Raw genomic sequence first — 15,287 nt, forward strand, 5'->3', positions numbered from 1 at the left:
TGCTATGTGCCACATGTTGGCTGCAGACTGGTCTACAGGTAGTCGACCGTACCATAAAGTCATTCCTAGAGGGGGTCCTTGTCTTAACAAAATTTATAATAAAACTAGGGGCCTCCGCCCACTGCTTGCTTCGCTCGCCAACCCCCGCGTCGCGGCGCCTCTCTCTCGTTCCCTTTCTCTCTGAAAAATACACACTGTCACGCCGCCGCTCAATTTTCGGTTCCCCTTCAGAATGCAACCCGCTCGGCGTTTTAGCGTGGCAGAAACTGCAAAACTACTGATTTTATTGTACAATAACTTCAGTAAAATTATACTTCGGTAAAAACTTGCAAAAAATCCTGGAATCTAACAAGGGGAGGACCCCAAGTGTCCGACTTCGATTTTGATAATTCTGTGTGAGATGATGGTATATGGATCCCTAATTATTTATGCAAAATGTTAGGTGTAGTTACTCAATAGTTTTAAAGAGAGAGATGTAAACAATTAAAGTTTCATACCTTGTTGATATACCATGATTTGAGCTGTAGTTTTCGAAGTTCCATTAGCCGTATTAATTGTTTATATCTTTAGAACTATTGAGTAATTTTTTTGTATGTTCTTCAGTTAAGGAGTCGAATTGTTTTCAATTTTTACATTCATTTTATTCGTGTCCTTTAAGACTGACAACGAGTCTATTTAGCAATAAATGTTTACTACGTTGGTCAGTTTTGCATTTTACTTTTTAACTTGAATCTCAACATATGCCGAACTAGAAATTTACGAATTCGGATCCATTAGATCCCCTCATCTGTCCTGTCGCAGTGGCTAGTTTGCTGATGGAGGGTCGACCGAGAAACTAGAAAATACGAGGACCGGTGACAGTCGAGGACGTCCTCGAAGATGGAGCGGGTTATCCGAGGATTTATCGTGCACTGGCGACGAGATAAGAGAAACGGATTAATTTTTGTGGGTCCATGTTTCCATCGACTCGTAAATTACGCTGGGAACGAGGGATACTATCGAACTGCAAGCATGGACAAATATTCTTAATATCGTGATATCCTTGAGAATTTCCTACGAAATTTGTTGTCTTATTAGCAATAATATTGCAACTGTCACAGAGCAAAAATGAATTTTGTTGTCCATGAGAAACACTGCAGTTTAAGACCGCTTTAAAGAAGACGATAACTTTTTTAATATTGTACTATACGATTTGAACTTTTTTGGGATAAAGCTAGTGCAATTAGTTTACTAAAGGATGTGAAGGGAAATTTTTTCAAAAATTGCAATTGATCTGAATTGTTGAAAAAAATACTAAAAGTTGTATTTTTAGTATTTTTTGTAGATCTGCGTTGATTAAACATATTCTGAAAATTTCGTCAAAACCGGTCGACGTTGCAATGAGCTACAAACGTTTAAAGATGGTAAAAATTGCAGATTTTCACGATTTTCAGCAATAATTCTCCAGCTGCATCGATTGATGTATTAAAAAATACCTGATCCCATTTAAGAAAACAAAGTTGACCTTTACATGACCTTTTTTAAACAATCTGTGTTTGAGAAAATCGTACAGCCACGTGGTACTACTTACCTAGTATTTTCTTGTGTTTGAAAACCGTAACAATTTAAGATGAAGATATCGAAACGATCGTCTGGCTGTTTCAGACTAGTACCCGTTCACAAAATGATTCATCCCCGATTTATTCTGCGCTTTCCGTTTCCTCTGCGCTGCTTTCTGGCACGTTCCCTCGGTTACGTCAGCAGCACTCTAATTAACGACCGAAATTTCGCTAAATGCCCGACCGCTCGTCCTGTTCAACCATCAGCAGACTACAGACGTCACCTGCGCTGTGCTCCTCTTACACCCCCTTTTGCACGTCTTCATCCTCGATCCCCTGACTTCAGCCCGAGGGAGGTCTCGACATGGAGATCGAATTGAAATTTAAATGAATGACTCCTCGTGAGGATCGCCTGTGGCCTGGTTAGCCTGTTAGACTGGCTCTGCCACACTGTGTGTTACAATTTTGCTAATCATCCCCCAAAATGGCCATGGATCCTCATAAACGTTTCAATTTTTTTTTATTATTTGAGGACAGTCAGAATGTCAAAAAAATTATTTCGATAATTAGGAGGTTTCTTATGTCAGGATTAAAAGGAATAAATTATTTATTGTGAGATTGTTATTGTTACAATTTTACTAATCATCCCCCAAAATGGCCATGGATCCTAACCGTTAAAATTTTCTTGGATTATTCGAGGACAGTTATAGAATACCAGAAAAATTTATTTCGATAATTAAGGAGCTTTTTTATGCCAGGATTAAAAGCAAAAACTATTTATTGTTGTATTATTATCGTTGTGTTACAAGTTTGCTAATCATCCCAAAATGGCCATGGATCTTCATAAACGTTTCAATTTTTGTGGATTATTCGACAACAGTTACAGAATACCAGAAAAATTTATTTCGATAATTAAGGAGCTTTTTTATGCCAGGATTAAAAGCAAAAACTATTTATTGTTGTATTATTATTGTTGTGTTACAAGTTTGCTAATCATCCCCCAAAATGGCCATGGATCTTCATAAACGTTAAAACTTTTTTGGATTATTCGAGGACAGTCAGAATACCAGAAAAATTTATTTCTATAATTAGGAGGTTTCATATGCCAGGATTAAAAGCATTAAACTATTTATTGTTGTATTATTATAAATTTGCTCATTAAAAAATTTCACTGCAGCTGGAAAAATTCCCGGTTTTTACTCCACGGAGAAGCATGAAATTCCATTTTTCTTGAACGATTTGTTAAATATGTTTTCTTGACAAGCTCATCAGTGTGCCCCGCTGTATTATTCCAACATGACAACGTTTTAAAAAATTCATGAGAATTGTAACTCTTTATTCTTTAACGAAGTATAACACAGTTTCACTGTATTCTCGATTCACCGGGACAGTAGTAATAGAGAAAATAAAATCGTAACAGGATCTACATTTTTGAAAGTTCATGCATAACGAAACGAATTTACATCAAGTTTCTCGTTCCAGTCGTGAATATTGTTTGCGATTCTGTTGGTTTATTAAACCGCGCCACTGTGATTGCATTTATCGTTATACCATACACTGTATACCTGATGGAATAAATTACACAAAAATCTTGAAGAACGTTAATAAAGATCTTCAAGAACTGTTCAATAAATAATTGCTGGAAATAAATTTCTACTGAAATGTTTTTTATAAAGCATACAAATAAGCGTAAAAATCCAGTCTCGCAGTTTGCACCCTGATATTACACAAAAAGCTGCTGGAAATAAAAAATATGAAATAAAAAATTTTTACAAAAGTTCATGTCACCCAGTTACTTAATCCAAAATGCCATAACCACGCAGCATCCAGTAACCGCCAGCCTTTCATGACTCTTTGCCACAGTTAGTTAATTACAGAGTTCGGTGCGCCCCCACAACACTTATTTTCGAAAAAAGAACCGAGCATGAAAAAAGCAGGCTTTGTCGTTGGCTGTCCGCGGATTTAATAAAGCCCACGTTTCAACGGGCGTGTAAGCCGCGTGGCCCGCATTTTACACACGTTTTAATAAATTTTTCACGTCCACACGCGGCTCCCCATGCTCCCGGTAAACACATACACACTTGCCTGTCGCACCGCACCCGTAATCGGATTCCACCGATTAATTAGGTTTCGCCTGCGGCTCGCGTTCGTTAAGCGAATCGTCACTCTTTTGTGCCCACTGTAATTTTGCATTCCGTCGGTGCTACAAAGTATCAGGCTGTAGTATACGACACACGCGGAGAAAAAGAGAATTGTAAAAGGGACAGGGGGCTCGCCTGTGAATGATTGTGCAGTGTGCACTCGGGATGAGGCATCCGCGAAATGCAAATTTTTATGCGTTTATTGGAGAAATGGGTGAAATGCACAGTAGAAATGCTGGAAGAAGTTGACAACGGTGGTGGATTTTTTTCAACTTTTTAATGGACCGCAAACTTTGTGAATTTATTATGGAAATTGGTAAAGATAGAACGTAGTAAAAATAGCACAAGTTAATCGACCACGAATTTTTATATATATATTTCTTTTTTAATTTATTTATTTAATGTTGCTTCAACATCAAAGGTCATTAGTAAAACGGTACGCATTGTCTTACAATGTTTTATACATATTTGTATGTTTGATGTTTTAGCGAATTTTATAATAACAATAAGACACAACTATCACCAATAATGGTCACCTGATAAATTCGATATAAAATCAGTATAATTGCAGGATTCTGGAATTTTTTAAAAATCAATTTTGCAGTCGAAAATTCTGAAAAAATTCACAGTCGTGTGTGCCATTAAGTAGACTGTTCATGAATTTTTTGGCAGGCATAAAACCGTCCTTACAGTTGGGCAAAAATTTAATCAACGATTGACGAATAAATTTCTACTTCAATCGTTAATCGCAATTACCAATTAAACTCCTACTTTATTACACCGACACTTAATTATACCGATTACATTCTTTTCAATTGTAATCGTCAATCAGATAATTGATTAATCCTGAAATTTCGAAATGAAATACGGAATCAAAACTGAAAAAAATGTAAACTGAGTTTAGGTATATTGTCATTTGGACTATAATACGATCTCCATGATCTTATATGCTTGAAGTTATTGTTCGTGGAAAGCTTCAACAATTGATTAAATCAGTCTCCGATTTTTCGATGATTTCTTTTTTCAATCAACGATTGACGATTAACTTCGTCAATCGATTGAATCAATCGTCCAGTTTTCAATGATTACCTTTTTTAATCGTACAAATTAATCAATCAATCTCGGTTAAAATTTTAATTGCTTAATGCCCAAATCTGGGCACCCTATCGAGTAGTATAAAAAATATCAATTTGGTTTTGGGGGTATATTCGATCACCTTACACCCTTTTAGCTTCGCACAATAATGTCCTACCAGCAATTCATCGATCAAAGTCAGCTGTTGTCCACATCCTACACCTAATCCATACAGAAACAGTTGCCAAATCGAGTAGCAACATCCCTCAACACAGTCACATTTCCCGAAAAGTGGAGACCGTGCCAACGCAAGAAAGGAATCGAGTTTTCATCGATCCCCAAGCCAAAGACACTGATTCCCCGGTGATACGGCATCGATTTAAGATTCTCAAGCTGGCCTCGCCAGGACACCTGTCGTCAGAAGTTAGGGGATGCTCGCACGAGGCTGCAATACCGCGATCGATCCATGCAAATTTCTACCGACTCGTAGCATGCTCAACATTTTTGGAAAAGTTCCCACATGACACCTGACTACAGTAGATCCTCGTGTAGCGCCATCAAGTACCTGTTTAATGAAACATACTGTGCACATGTCTTTGGTGTGGCAGTAAATTTACAGTAAATGCAGGAGAGATGGTTCAAAAACACTGACCGGTATAAATTTCAATTTTGCAAATCAGAAATCATTTCAATATCGCGTTATTAATATCTCTGAATGCGTTTCAATGTCAACTGGAATATGCAAGGAAAACAAAAATACATTTATGAGAAAAATGCAATTATCTTTATGCAATTATGGCTTTTGGCAGTTTTCAAAAAAGCTAGGATATAAAATATGATAGAATTTAGTACGATTTTAATTTATTTCAAATCTAAAAAGGCTACTACCACGGAGAAAAAGATTCTATTTTATCCCCCTTTCTTAAAATTCGTTAAAAAAAATTGATAATTGCATAAACATACGCAGTCTAGTCGTCACAAATAAAATATTCAGGTGGCCATTCTTCCTAGACTTCCCCCCACTCTACCCTTCCCCCACGCTTTCGCCGCGTACACGTGTCACAACGTCACGTGACTAATCCGTTACTGGGAGAGGAGGGGTTAGTTTTTTCCCTCGATTCGAATCAATCCCCTCATCTGGCCACTCTGGTCACGCAATGTTCAAGCGAATCCAATGGTTCGAGAATGGATTAAGCTTTTTCTCCTCCGCTAAAACGTCTCTCTAAACCGCCTTGACTTCCCGTATCAAGAGGAATTTTCTTTCCTTAGTTCACTTACATTGGTTGAGAAATTACTGCGAAGGTGATGGAGGACGTAGCTAAAGTCGAGTACTCGGCGCAACCCTTAGCAAGATTTATGGTCGTCCCCGAGCCTCGGGTCTCACGGTAAATGTGTAACCAAGTAATTTTCGCGATTCGGAGATTAGACCATCGGTTCTAGCTTTTTCAAGCCGGGCTAAGTATAGCTGCTGGGGGGAATTCATTATTTAGATCATTCGCGGGAAGAGTGATCCTAAAGTGCAGAGGATCGTTGAATTTATTTTTACGATTGCATTGGAGACTCCATGTTATTTATAAAATTGATGATAAATTGATTTATAAAGGTCTGTGTGCTCCGAAAAATAGATTTTTGACCCAGCCAAAATTAAATCGAATGGGGGCTTTTTTTTTGGTCAGAAAAAATCCTAGAATTTGCAACGTAAAAAAATGCTTCTGGAACAGTTAAAACCTTTTCGACGTTCGAAGGAACAGCTCCGGTAAAAAGTTGGTGGTGGGGGCAGTTAATCGAATCCAGCTCATTAATTCGCTCCTGCTTGCACAGGGATATTCGTGCCACCGCGTAATGTCTTGATTTATAGTTTCATTTCCATCGATCGACTGATTCCATAGCTACACGGTCCCCATTTTATAATTCTTTTTCATAGTGTACCTTTAGGAACCCTTTCATATTGCATCGTCTTTTCGAAAATGCACTTTGCACCAACTTGTTCCCTTCACAAACCGCTATCCTTTCTCCAGCTACATCGTTATACAGGTTTATTCTAGCTAAATACCCTTATTCTGTTCAACGGAGCCAGATGAACCGGCGATTAAATGTAGAAACCTAATTTACCCTCCTGGTTTCGCCGCGGAAAAAAACAACCCCGGCTAGATTACGCTGCTCGCGCCTCTTTTTTCCTTTGCAATCCTCCCCTCTAGTTTTTAGCTCATCTTCTCTCTTTCTTGCTTCCGTAGTACCGCTTTCTCGAGCTCTAAGCCTCTCATTTTTTTTTTGGCTGCTTTTCATTTCCTTTTTTCACTATAGCGTCTCTTCTAGCGCGTCTTTCACTCTAGCTGGAACTTTCTCTTTGTCAACTCTCTTTCTCCACCTCTGTTGATTTTTTGCCATTATAATTCCTTTCTAGTGCGCTAATTTTATACGCTTTTCCTTTTCCCTACTTTTACTTATTTCTTTACTTTCTCAAATTCTCTCACTTATTATCACCGGTGTTTATAGTTTCTGTATTTCTCTGGATTTACCCTTCCGGTTCTCCGTCAAAGAATAAAAAACTCTTGACTAAAGGCAAATCGGAGCGTGAATTCACGAAGGACCTCGCGCCGGAATATTCCTCGCCTAATCGAGCCCCTCCAGGACACTCTCCGATTTTTCCCCCGGTCAGATTTCTTCGGGGTTCGACAGCCGGAAATCCTCGTCGAGATTCTTGCGGCAAAATTCCCCCCAGCCGTCGCAGTTTCCGCGGATAAAACACGGCGCGGGAACGGATATTGCTTTAGTTACCATACGATTCGGGAGCCACTTCGACGGCGGTGTCCGAGCTGACGAGCTATCCCCGCGACTTCATTTATTTACCGAGACTGACAAATGGAACCTCGAACACTCTAGGAACCTTCGATCCATCGAATACTATCATATTTTGCATTCTATCAGTCTGAACATATTGACAAAACTGCTCTGTCCAAAAAGTAGTATGTACATACTCTACTAGTAGAATGATTTTTTTAAATACTATCTTAGCAATACAGGGGTGATGTGTCTAGGCCAGAATTATTGTTTGTAGTATTGTCTATGAGCAAACTAAATCTCACACGCCTGAAATGAGACGTTCGCTTATGGCAATGTTTTAGTATGCCCGTGTTTCTCTAGGCTGGTGCACGAAAATATCGTGTGACATTCTTAATGAAAAATTTTTATGCAGTATTTAAAAAAGCAGGACTAAAGTTGTAAAAAGGACTACAAAATAGAGGTGGCGATCTTGTACACGAAGAACACGAATGACCAAAAAATTCTATTTTCACTGTAACACAATCGAGAAACTTAAAATTGATCAATTACAATAGTGCTTACTTTGATCATTAAAATCATTTAAAAAACGAAGGAAGCTCAGGAGCATACAGTGATTTCCGATATGTCATCTGTGGCTGAATTATTGTTTGTAGTATTATCTATGAGCAAACTAAATTTCACGAGCATGGGATGAGACGTTCGCTTATGGCAATGTTTTAGTATGCCCATGTTCCTCTAGGCTGGTGCACAAAAATATCTTGTGACATTCTTAATGAAAAATTTTTGTGCAGTATTTAAAAAAGCAGGACTAAAGTTGTAAAAAGGACTACGAAATGGAGGTAGCGATGAAAACGAATGACCAAAAAGTGACCCAGAGAGTCACCACTAAAAATTGCTTTACCATCATTCAAATACAATTTACATGATTAAATATGTTGGGGTATCTAATCAATTACTAACCATTTAAAATTAAAAAGAAAACATATAGAATGGAATTATTCTAGCCAGGAAGAAATGTTTAATTTTCGTGTAACAATAGCTCCGAGTGTAAAGGGTTAAACTTAATGTACGTCAATTACAATATTGCTTACTTTGATCATTAAAATCATTTAAAAAACGAAGGAAGTTCGCGAGCATGCAGTGATCTCCGATACGTCAGTCGCTTCCGTCAGTCAGCTGGCGGTGTCTGTCATCTGCGGCCGGCATCGATGGGCATTATTAACGGTTCGACAAATTAAAAGGAGCACTGGAGTCGATGGGCATCGTTATCGAAGTCGTTAGCGTAGCACAAAGCGGCAGACTCGATTTCCTCTTCCGTCGGCGTGTCATCGCGTACGAGCCAACCACCGACGATCCCCTTTCCCCTGGCTTCGGTTTCCGTCGTTGGGACGACGACGACGACGGCGACGACGACGTTCAATCGTCCTTTTGCCCACTCGCGAAAATAACGCGACCCAATTCTTGCGAGTTTCCACAGGACCGGGCTTGATTGATTCGCGACGCTGTTCGCGAGAAAACCTGTGAAACGTTCCATGGTGTACGATCGTGATGTATTGAAAATGCTTCATTTCATTTGTATGCATTTCTCGTTGAAATTGGTGTAACGCAACAAAGCGGAAAAGAATTTGGAAATAAAATTGATAGCAGACTGCAAATTTTATGAATTTGGACAATGTCAGAAGGATAAGAAAATAGTGTTGCATTTTTTTTCAATTGGTAATAGACTGCGAATTTTATGAACTTTTGGAGGAAATGGATTTACCAATTGTTGGTTTTATCAATGTTTTTTAACCAATTTTTAGTGGACCATTTTTATATACATTATGATAAATGTAGCTTTAAACCTAACACAGAAGGACTGTCAATAGAGTTTACAGATACTGTTACATTTTGTTTCAAATTGTTAATCCACTGTAAATTTTACGAATTTATATAAGAATTTTAAATGACACAGGAAAAATGTCAGAAGAGTAAGAAATAGTGTTACATCTTTTGTTCAAATTGGTAATAGACTGCGAATTTGATAAACTTTTGGAGGAAATGGATTTATCAATGTTTTTTAACCAATTTTTAATAGACCATTTTTATTTATGTATGATAAATGTAGCTTTAAATCTAACACAGGAAGAATATCAATAGAGTTTACAGATACTGTTACTTTCCTTTTCAAATTGTTAATCCACTGTAAATTTTACGAATTTAGTATAAGGGTTTTAAATGACACAGGGAAAATGTCGAAAGAGTAAGAAATAGTGTTACATTTTTTATTCTAATTGTTAATAGACTGCGAATTTAATTTTATAATTGAAAATGAAGAATTGCAACACTCAAAACTGAACATGTAATCGTTCATTCCAATGTTTAAAGAAGCGACAGGACAAAACGAACAATAATGATAATAGAAAGTCGAGAAAGGGTTGCTAGGGGAAAGCAGTATTTCACCGCATTCTGTTTCCGTTCTCCCTGGCACGGGGCGAAACTTCCGTTCGAGGAGCAGGGGTTGAAGAAAGCAAGCAGGCTCGGCTAGCAGTCATACGGGGTGGATTCTCGCGAAGTTCATCCGCAAATTCCCGGCGGCGAGTATCCCTCTTCGCGAGCGGAAAAGTTTCGCCGGAAAGTATGCTGAAGATAGGTCTTCGCGGAACGTCCTCCATCACGAATGATCGGATAGTTGCCTTATCGCTCTGGGGCTAAATCAATTGCGTTGATTTTTAACGCTGGTATTGTTCCGGGTGCTCGATGCCACTCGAATGTAGACGGTTCTCAATGACCTCTCTTGAAATCATTCAAGTATCACCTGTGATCTTCCACACAATTCTATTTTTGTGGAGACAAACTTTCATGTCTGAATATATTCATACCTATTTTACCATTTATATAGTTCAAGATTTTTATAAAGAAATTATTTGTATGTAGAAATTATTGTTTATTGCCTAGTTTATTTTTCCAGGTTGCATTCGTTTAGATAAGCTTGTGAAATAAATTTTTTCTTGACTTTTAATGTTGGATTTGTTTAATCTATTGTGGAATATATTTTTTCTTGCCTTTGAATGTATATTCAGTAATGATTTTAATTTTTCAGTACCCAGTTTATTTGTCTAGGTTGTCTTTTTTTCTTGGCTTTTAATTTATTTAATAAAGATTTCACTTGTTCAGTATTTATGTTGTTAACTATGTTGGATTTGTTTAATCTTGTGGAATATATTGTTTCTTGACTTTTAATGTATTCAATAATGATTCTAATTTTTCAGTACACAGTTTATTTGTCCAGGTTGTCTTTCTTAGATAATCTTGTGGAATATATTTTTCTTACAATCAAGTATAGAGTATAATTTGAGTGACGTTTTCGATTGATCATATTTCACTTCGATTCTATTATTCATGGTTTTTGGTATCGCGATTGGATTTCGCGATCGATCGGCTTTTTTAGCAGCGTTCTTTCTCGCAGCCGATCGGCTGGCAACTCGCCAGAAATTGTTCACGGGTGGTAAGAGAAGCGTGTTTTTATTCCAGGTTTGTTTTTGCTCGATGAATTCTATCACCGGCTCCATTATACCCGGCGCCGCCTTTAATCAAACGAACTAACGAACTCGTTTATCGATTTCAGAACAAGATGGAGGAGCATAGATCGCGGAGGATTCAAAAGATCGTCGAGGGTCTGCTGCCGAAGACTATGGACCCGAAGGATAGGGCCTCGGAGACCGATTTGCTGTTGCAATTCTGCTTGTCCCTCAGCAAGGTACGCCATTTTCTATTTTTTTATTGACAATTCTACGAGCACTGTGATCTTAATTGAACTGGAAGAAGACTTATTATTTTAGCAATGTACAGTTCACATTAATTTTTGTTTTGTTGAACTTAAAGAAATTGGAATTTCTTAGACAAGAAGATGTCAGGACTAAGAACTTATTAAATGCATGTCCAATCTGAAGATTGAGAAATGAAAGGGCGAAGAAAGAAAAATGAGAAGATAAGATGAAGACCTTAAATGAAGATCATTATTTTACATAAAATCGTTGTTAAAACACAAATACAATTTAATCGATTATACTCGATTTTTATATATAAAAGTATGAGACACAACAATTTATTCAACAATTTCGCCCAAATTTTCTCTGGTAGTTCTAGGATTAAACAATGTACCCTATAGTATTCTACAAATTTTTTCTGGTGACTCCAGCAATAAATAATGTATTCAATGATGCTCTAGAAATTTCTTTTGGTAGTTCTAACGTTAAGTGATGTATCCAATAATTTTCTACAGATTTTTCTGACAGTTGTAGCGCTAAATAAATAATATAAATTCTCTCCGATGATACAACTATTAAGCAACCTAAGAAAAATATTTGGAAAAGTCTCAGTTACCCGGAAGCCAACAACAAATACCTAAAAACGACGTATCGGTCGATTATCTCCTCCTCAATTTATTTTTTCAAATCCACCCTATCTAGTATCTGTATCCGCGATATCAAGGGTTGACTGACACGGTCATCCCTCTCGCGTTACACAGCCATTCAATAACGTTTCCGCTTCCTTGTGACAGATCTACCCGAAGCACAAGGACCTTTACAACTGGGTGGACGTCGATCAGAGGGTGTACGTCCCTTTCAACATGTCCTATCTCCAGGAGAGCTTCGGTTATGTGAGTAGACGTTAATGTGTGCCGCGATTATCGTCCCGAGGGGATCTGAGCTTCAAACCTGTTACCATATCGACCCTTCTACACAACCCCTATTCTACTGAATAAAAAATTAGCTATACCCTGAATTGTTAAATTTCGTACTTTCTCAATAGTTAAATTTACTACGTTCTCAATAGTTAAATTTCTGACTTTCTCAATAACTCAATTTACTACTTCCTCAATAGTTAAATTTGCTATTTCCTCAACAATTAAATTTCCTACTCCCTCAATAATTAAATCTCCTACTCCCTCAATAATTAAATCTGTTATTTTCTCAACAATTCAATGTATTACTTTCTCAATAGCTAAATTTACTACGTTCTCAATAGTTAAATTAACTATTTCCTCAATAGTTAAATTTGTGACTTTCTCAATCGCTCAATTTACTACTTCCTCAGTAGTTAAATTTGCTATTTCCTCAACAATTAAATTTCTTACTCCCTCAATAATTAAATCCGTTATTCTCTCAATAATTCAATGAATTACTATCTCAATAGTTAAATTTGCTACTCGGCCAATATCTGTAACACTCTAAGTCTCACGATTCCCAAAACTGGACTTGCTTCCTTCTCTTCCCACAAGTATTTTCTCCGTAAAATTATAAAATTCCAGAAAATTGTTGCAAGAAGATCCTGATCAACACTTTTCGTGCCAGCACATAATAGCTATTTATGTAAAGACATACAGTATTTTCTCCGTATGTCTTTACGTAAATAGCTATGATGAGCTGGCACGAAAAGTGTCGATCAGGATCTTTTTGCAACAATTTTCTGGAGTCTGTTGTAGACCCGAAAGAGACTTAGTTTATCAGTCGAACGAGCGACGAGGAAAATGATTTGTTTGGTTCCTGGGTTAGATAAGGTGGGGGACGCTGCTGAACGCCACTCTAGGCGCTGCCACTGCCGATCTCTACAATCACAGCCGCAACCGTGATCGATCTGCTTATGGCTACGAGGACCAGCTGGTCTACGTCTACGTAACAGCACCCCGTTACTTCCGCAGCCTTGGCAAACTGCTGAATCGCTTCTCGAGAAGGTAAGCGCGACTTTACGGCTCGGTAAATTGCCTCCCGGAGTCCGTCAGAGTACATTCACCACCTAACCCAGAATGCTCCCTGGTCCTAGGTCCTGGTCAAAGTCCTTTCTCCCTTTGAGAAACGCGACCACCTTCCCGATGGGTTTCCAAACGGGACAAGTAGACGGTATCGCTTGAAAGCCTCGGATCGATTACCTCGACGACGGTTATGACACTATTAACACTCTTGGCTACCACCTCTTCTGTGGCTCTTTGCGTTCTTGAGGGCTCTTCTTCTCCGGGCGGGAAATGCCAGCTTCTGAAGAGATCACACTGCTACTTTGCGTCCTTGATTGGTCAGGTGGTCGACGATGATTAAAAATATGCTTCATTTAGGTTGTGAATATATGTAATTCTATTAATTGTAGAAAATGAAGAAAACTAATACACAAAATACTACGAAATAACAGCAGTAGTCTCCAGAAGCACTGCAACAAAAAAAATTAATAATGTAATAATAAAAACAATAACAGAACAGCACAACAGCATCAAAATTGATTGTTTAATCCCTTGGCTACCACGGACGAGGTATCTTGCGCCCCGATAAACGCTTTTGACGAGATATCTCGTCACCTAGCACCAAATATTTTGACACTATAGACAAATATATTTTATTCGTAACTATATTCTGATTTGTAAAAGGAAAAAATGAATGTAATCTTTACCTCGGGTGAAATGACCCCGCAGAACAGAAAATATTTCGTCTATAATGTCAAACGACTGGTGCTAGATGACGAGATATCTTGCGCCCCGATAAACGCTTTTGACGAGATATCTCGTCACCTAGCACCAATATTTTGACACTATAGACAAATATATTTTATTCGTAACTATATTCTGATTTGTAAAAGAAAGAAATGAATGTAATCTTTATCTCGGGTGAAATGACCGCACAGAACAGAAAATATTTCGTCTATAATGTCAAACGACTGGTGCTAAGTGGCGAGATATCTCGTCAAAAGTGTCAATCGTTCAGTATCTGGGCGCGAGATATCTCGTCCGTGGTAGCCAAGAGGTTAATAACTAAGAATGGCAATCGAAAGAGTCGATTTTCACCGAAGCACGTCGACCAGGTCGCGTTATATATTTCGCCCGTGGATTCCACGATCGTAACTCGCGTTCTCGGAGTAACGGCAGGTTAGGACGAGTGAAACTTTATTGTTGCGAGGTCCGAGGTAGCAATATCCCGGGACAAGGTAGAGTAAAATATTTTCCGGAACGGTCGAGAGGGAGAGAGCGAATAGGGGTGGTTTTTGGCGGCGGTTTCCAACCCCTTGTTGCGGGTCGCCGCGAAACGGCGCGGCATAAATTTCTCAAAGACCTTCCATCTTCGCGGTTCTCGATAAGAACGAATGTAAGTCGTAGAATGCCGCCCCGACAAACCAGAAAATAATTCAGGGGAACCTGGGTTATCGGCGTATCTCGGGACGGATTTCGATTCTTCTTGGTTCTTCCGCGACATTAAGCCCGATATCCACGGGATATTAAGGCCACTGACCCCCCCCCCCTGTCGAGCGTTAATCGAATACTATCGGTCGACTTTAACAGTTGACTACACTAAACGAACACGAACCATACAGCGTGTCTAATTCTCGAATAACTCAGCCAATACATATTCCAAGCCTGTTCAAATGTTGTTACTTTTCCGTAAGTTTTCCGTCAGTACACCTCCGTGTATTTCTAAAGCGATACATATACAAAACGTTCAAAAATGTTGTACTTATTTGAAAAAGGTGATTCTTGAGGTTATTTGATGTAACTTTTTTTTTTTACCAAGAAGCTTGGTTTAGGAGTTATTACCGAATATATATATATAGAAAAAAACTTTTTAACAACCTCGCTTATATTAAAATGCACTAAAAAGGAGAAAATAATTTTTTTAGGCATTAGTGGCTATAAATAAAAGCGTGGAGCGCTAGACTATATTTGGCTTAATCTTCTTGGGCGCTCCACGCTTTTATTTATAGTCACTAATGCCTAAAAAAATTATTTTTT

General features: G+C 38.2%; 1 protein-coding gene across 4 annotated transcripts in view; it reads left to right on the forward strand.

Moving 5' to 3' along the window:
* Positions 1-15,287, forward strand: part of LOC143210826 (neprilysin-1) — a 181,130-nt gene that overhangs the window by 144,948 nt on the left and 20,895 nt on the right. For all 4 annotated transcript variants that reach the window (XM_076428039.1, XM_076428041.1, XM_076428040.1 and 1 more), the window contains 3 exons: positions 11,145-11,276; positions 12,081-12,179; positions 13,075-13,253. In XM_076428039.1, the coding sequence (XP_076284154.1) occupies positions 11,145-11,276; positions 12,081-12,179; positions 13,075-13,253 (410 nt within the window). The remainder of the gene's footprint in view (positions 1-11,144; positions 11,277-12,080; positions 12,180-13,074; positions 13,254-15,287) is intronic.

The sequence above is a fragment of the Lasioglossum baleicum genome, chromosome 7, assembly GCF_051020765.1.
Source record: "Lasioglossum baleicum chromosome 7, iyLasBale1, whole genome shotgun sequence".
NCBI lineage: Eukaryota > Metazoa > Arthropoda > Insecta > Hymenoptera > Halictidae > Lasioglossum > Lasioglossum baleicum.